Consider the following 6,444-nt stretch of genomic DNA (forward strand, 5'->3'; position numbering starts at 1 on the left):
AGACGCATCGTATATCCAAGATGTACTTGCAGTCACATAGCGTATAGTTGCTTTATCTCGAGACTTGACAAGACCGACTGTGTTTTCAGTTGAGGTATGATGTCACTGTTATCCACAACGTCCAAAAAAAAAGAGATGGCACTGTTTCCTAAAAAAATCAACTCGGGATTTATCTTGAGTACGGTTGTGAAGAATTATTGAAGTCAGAGAGCTGCAAATACGATAGTGGAACGAAATAGAGGGTTTTGCCATGCTAAATTAGAGGAGGATGAAAATATTTGAATGAGAATGCCAGATAAAGAACAATGATCACGCGAAATGGTGTTTTGTATAACATTCATCGAAATATCTTCCATCCTGAATAATAGCCACAATAATTATGAAAATGTTGACTTATGATATTTATGAATATCTAATAAAAAAAACCAAAAAACCAAAAAACCAATGATTCACAAGCAATTATCTGTTCTTCAGTGTACAATAAGTTACTTGTGGGTGGATAATTGTAGCTGGCGGACAGTGAATGTTGTGTCGTATGTTTTGCTTGATTCAAAAGGTCAAGAAATTATCATTTCCTATTGCAGTTCTGAAATCTGTCGATTTTTTCATTGTAATCATAGAATTTATTAATGATAGCTAATTGAAGCAGTGTCTTATTTGTAGGCAATCTCAGTGTGGCATTTAGTGTAGTCTGTTATTAGCCTTTCAGTGCCTTTTTAATAATTTCTGGAAAGAATAAGGTTCCGACTTATGGATTCTCTTGAAGACAAGCACTGAGACTATGCCTCTCATTTGGTGTGAAAGCTGGTTAAAGCAGTGCTGTGTGTGAACTATATGCTTCAAGCCATCCATTTGATTTCGTCACTTCTTTACACTGAAAGATTCTTTGAAGAGTTATTTGAGGTAATTTCACAACATGCAAGCGACTAAGCTGTATGTCACTGCGCTTGAATGATCCTCAATGAAAGTGTCGTTGAAGATGGCTCGGTCTGGCGAGGTCTACCGACTGATATATAAGCTGGGAGGAAGAGAAGGAATACATGCGCGTGGCAAGTGGATTTTCTTGTGGAAAATTGAATGAAACGAAGACGAAGGTGGAACTAGTTGAGTATTATAGAAGCGCGGGTAAGAAGGGTGGTGGAATGATGGTAGTGGAAGGAACAGAAAGGAAAAGGATACAAGGGAAGGAATGATAGAAGTGAGTGAGGGATCGGAAGGGTATTTAAAGGGTGCGTGCTTGGCTATGGGTTGGGTGGATTTCGTAAGGGAAGTGAAGGAAGGGTTCGGGCTGGCTGTTTGCTGCTTTCAAGGGACGGAAGGGAGGTGTGGAATAGGTTCTGTTTCGGGGGGTGTGTCTGTTGGCTCTGATTCAAGGGCGTCTCGTCCGACCTCGCCCAAACCATTAACACCAATCCACCGGCGTCGTTCCTTTCCACTTGTTTTCAAAATTATTGTCAAAAGTGCGACTTCTCCCCGTCATCCACTCTTGCGTTGCCGTGTGATACAACCAACCCCCACGCATTTCCGTCGCGGTTGCTTTGGCGATTCGACTTCTTCCGTCTGAGTAACTGATTTCGGCTTTTTCGCTTTTTCCCCTCTAGATTGACTATTTGTTTCAGTGTAATGTGGAGAACTCCCATAGAGTGTTGTTAGTAGTGAAAGGTTATAAGGCTCACTAACTTGCAAAAGACAAAAGCCAAGAGGTCGACATACATACTTTATCAAAGAATGCTAATCAGTGAGATTTTTGGGGTCTTTTTTTTTCTTCCATTGGTGGCACTGCAGTGCTGGAAGTTAGCAAAGTTCCTGACACATATTTCTGCTGATGTTATCCTCACTTTCTTCTCCATTAATCCCTCTCTCTCATTCTCTATCTTTTCACCTCTTTTTCACTCTCTGTTGTGTGATTTAGTAGCAAGAAAGTTTTTTTTGATAGTTTTGGTGAAAGAAAGAAGTTGGAAATCAAGAAAAGCAAGTTCCAGAATGCATGCGCGGATGGGTGAAAACCGAGAAGAGAAGCAAATGGGGCGCTCCAGTTAGGCTGACGGCCGGCAGTTAACTATTATGTTTTACGGAACACTGAGGAAGTGGATGCTACTACTGCACCCTACCATCCGATGAGCACCCTTCCACAGCGAACAAGCCACCATCTGTCACATCATCTTGCTCTCTTTTATCTTTTGTCACGTTACATTAGCTGCTAGAACATGGAGCATACTATCTGATTTTCCTGATGGGTAACATACTAGATATTGTTTCTTTGTACTCCTCATCACTCACCCTTTTGTTTATGTCCTTTAATCCCACGCTTCCTCATTTGCACTGCTACTTCCCGACAGGTTTTCTCGCCTAAATGCTCGCGTCTTCGCTGTTCTTTTCATTCCAGTTTTCGTGATGCTCACGCAAAGATTTCTTGACAGTTATCGTGAATATCAAAACATTTCATTTGAAGTTAACCGCAGAAGTATTCAAATGGTTGAGTGAGTATAGTAGGTGAAAAAAATGAATTAGAATGAGGATGACAAAAAATTAAATTTTCCTTCGTTGATTTCCATATTACTTCGTGTATGCATCCATAGTATTTAAATATCCTTTGCATAATAGTACCTGCTGCTGAAGATGAGTTTCGTATAAGATTTTTTTTCGATATTAACGAGTTCTTGTAGCAGTACTTGTTACGAGGGGGCATTGTCATGGAAGCAGTTCAAGTATATGATGATTGCATAGATTTTCTATGTATGTCAGGTTAATTTCATGCGACAACACAACTATAAACAGTCGATAATTGTCGACTTGTCAAATAACTACATCTTTCGAAAGCAGATGATAAGTTTTATACATCCTTTGAGAAGTAATCTTAAATAAGATTGTGAATTACTTGTTGCTCTTTCTTCCAAGCATATAGGATTTAATATATTGGTATGGAAGCTGGATAGTCGTTTTGGCGATTTGCTTGCCTACTATAACTTCAAAATTTTCATGTCAGAGAGTTGGGATATGTTGGTAATCAGATTTGGTCTTTTTTATTGTTTACATCAGATGGTTCATTATTATCAGTAGTTGCATGTTTTTGCCATGTTCCACAAATATTTTTAGCTTAGATAGTTCAGATTTCAAATGCTTATTGCTTCTGATATATTTTGGTTTTTCAATTTTTAGTAAAGGCGGAGTTAATTTTGCCGTCTCTTTCATTTTTAAGATTTTGTTTCTGAAGTTGTATATAGTATTATGTATTCTGGCTTGGAATTACAGAGCCATACTTTACTTAACGCTTGCAATTCTAGTGAAAGTGATAACAGGACTATAGAAACACGCGATCCACTTGGTCGCATTCACTAAGATGGCTCTTTTTGTTCTTTGTTAGATTTTTCATTTATTTCGTAGAAATAGTTGTGCTTGGGTACTCGTGTGTATTTTATTTCTCTTAAATTAGGTGTCCACATAACAGATTTTCCGGTCTTTCCATTGCGTGTCTTTTCAAATGACTTTTGACTTCAAGTAATCGAGTAGTGTGAAGTAGTCTGAATCAACAATGGGAAAGTTTGTCGTTGTTTCTACATTACACGGTAACAGTGCATACAGTTCAAAAACTCGACTAAGCAGATTTTCTCTCACTTCTTTACTTCTTTTTAGATTTCCATTTGGTGTGTTCCTTCAACGCATCGATAACATAACGTTAACATATATGCGTGATTGTGGGGAAAAGTAAAATAAATATACGTTTAGATATTCATATTTTTTAAACCGTTTAGATTTTTAATCATTTCGCATTCTCTTGATTAAGAAATAGATGATTATGTCAATGGAGTAGATGACTATGTCACACGGTTTCTTATAAAAATTCTTGGTTCTTAGAGAAAAGCAGGGAAATGAGGTTGAAGGAGGAGGGGGAGGATTGTGGATTGATCTGAAGAACTGTATCGAGGGCGTTGCCTGTTTACAAGTTCCTTCCTCAGGTTTTTTCATATTATTTGTGAAGAATTGACGTATCATTGCTCTCACTTTGTATTTAGGCTGTTCATTTTAATTGATCATGTTTGTCAATTGAAATGATTTAAAAAAAATTCTCTCTAATCGATTTTGTCCTACTTTTAACAATGGTATTTAAATACAGTAAATTCGTATTTATAATACCATTAGTTACATATCTGTGGTTTACTTTGTTCACTCATGTGGTCCTGCTTACATTATTTCAATAGAGAAAATCAAGCACTAGTTATTTGACTTATAAAGATTTTATTCCATTGCTTGTATATTCGTTTCTTTCTGACCAGCTTCATATGCCTTGTAATTTTCAAGAGTGATATGCTTAGTGGTTCCCTGTAGTAGTAGTAGTAGTATCTTCAGTAGTTTTAGTAGTAGTTTGGTCATTTTCATTATAGTTAAACTGAAGGGGAAAGATACAAGTGCAAATGCAGTTGTATATGTTATTCTATTTCTTTATGCCCCCATTTCACAGTTGTTTTTGTTTGTTTTGCTATTTTATTTTGCATTTGTTTTGCATATGTAGATTAAAAATCTAGGGAAGCGATTGAGGTACGCTGAGCCATCTTTATTTGAAACAATCATATGTCTTGTAATTTTCGTGTTTGTTTCAATTTTGTTACTTTGCAATTTTTACATCCGTAAGTACTTATGTTATTCAAATAACGGAGTTATATATTTTCACTTTATAGTTTTTTAAAACAAAACTAATCTGGAATACAAGAGTAATATGCTTAGTAGTTTCCTGTAGTGGTAGTAATAATTTTTAATTTTGTCAGAGGTTTCGTTGTGATGTGGGGAGTATTTTCGATTTTCGCCTGCTTAAAGGCCTATCAGATAATCTCATGGATTGATACATAATTAAGATTTTTTTTTTTTAGTTTTACTCTTATTACTTGTGAATATTCCCTCGAGCTGGAGTATTTAAGGGTTTTTTCAGTTACTACTCAAAACTCCAAAATTTGTAATTTTTTGTTGCGAACTATGCAATTTGATAGAACGGTAATTTCGAAAGTTGTTTTTGCTGTTGCTGGACGGTACGTAATGAAGTAATTTGTTTGACAGATAAGGTGTTTTTTGAATGTTAGAATAAGAATTATATACAAATATTTGATCTTTACCAAGTTGGAATGAGTTTTTTAGTCAGTATTGAATGGTTTCCTTAGAAAGCCTTTGTGGGGCGATATTGAAGTCCTGAAATCCAGGTTTCAATTGTACCAACCGGATGGTTACGAAAGCTCTTCTTGCGTATAATATTTATTATGTACAAACAGATTATTTTCAGTGTAATTGGGTACAGCTCTCGTGAAAGCGCAACAAAAGCACTTGAGAAAATGAGTGGCAAAGAAGTGGATGGACAAACTGTGCAGGTGTGTGTGGCTTGTTCATTATCACTGTGCTTCCCATTGTTTGTAATGCATTTTTATTGATTCTGCAATTGCACTCGAAGTGCGTCCGTCTGTACTTATCAAAGGATGCGGATACACTTGTATATATCCGGAATTCATCAGCCAACCTTACGTTTCGCCATCTTCCAGGTTGCTGCTGTCGAAGAAAAGCAGACCGTAGCGGGGAGCAAGAATTCAGAAGCCACGAAAGAAGCAGAACGAAGCCCGTCTGAAGAGAGAAGGTTTGTGTAATTAAGAATTGACGTTAGCTTTGAACTTTTATTATATTTTCAGTCTGAAATGCAAATTATAAATTTTTATTTTCCATATTATATGTGGATTTTTTGAATTTTGGTTCTTGCCACATAGTAAGTATAGAAATACTTGATGACGATCCTTCGTTGCCTTTGGGGACTTTTCGTTTGTGTGCTTTTTCTCATCGCGTTTTTCTATTCTTCTAAGAGTACAACTGCTGTAAAACTAATAAAATACAACTGTTGAGTGTAGTAGAAATATCATTTTCTATAAATATCTCCCAGTTGTTGCTAGTTCTACGTTTAGATACTATTCAAGTTAGATGCCATGTTTTTGAATTATTGCGCTGTTGGTGTTTCCGTATCCAAAAATTTCGGTTTAGGATATGCATATAGCAGCTTCTTTTAAAAGCATATTTGTTGACCGACTTATCAACGTTTAATAACTCCAATTATATTTTTTAATTTGTAATAACGTAGTGGTCACGGGAGATCATCAGGTAAGCCATTTCCATGTGATAGTTGCCATTCTAGGCAGATGAAACAATTTTAGTTCGAAATATGTTGACTTTAATTACTTGTAGCCGGTCGCGTACTAATTCGGGCTCATCAGCCGCATCGGGTGATGAAGAGAAGAAAAATGGCAGTGTTGACGGTAATGAGCGCTCAGGAGTAGCGACGGTTGGGGCTGATAGCCATAAAAAAGCAAAGAATGGCGATGAACATATTGGAAGCGCAGTTACCGCGAATAACACAAGAAATGTTCATCTTTCAAATATTTCAAAATTTTTGGTGTTTGAATAGAGGAAAATAAATTT

General features: G+C 36.5%; 1 protein-coding gene across 1 annotated transcript in view; it reads left to right on the forward strand.

Annotated features, from left to right (window-relative positions):
- The window catches only part of LOAG_16828 (hypothetical protein), a 13,356-nt gene that overhangs the window by 4,503 nt on the left and 2,409 nt on the right, over positions 1–6,444 (forward strand). Inside the window, exons 6-7 of the mRNA XM_020449487.1 lie at positions 5,270–5,354; positions 5,523–5,614. Of these exons, the coding sequence (XP_020306974.1) occupies positions 5,270–5,354; positions 5,523–5,614 (177 nt within the window). The remainder of the gene's footprint in view (positions 1–5,269; positions 5,355–5,522; positions 5,615–6,444) is intronic.

The sequence above is a fragment of the Loa loa genome (genome assembly GCF_000183805.2).
Source record: "Loa loa unplaced genomic scaffold supercont3.22, whole genome shotgun sequence".
Lineage (NCBI taxonomy): Eukaryota > Metazoa > Nematoda > Chromadorea > Rhabditida > Onchocercidae > Loa > Loa loa.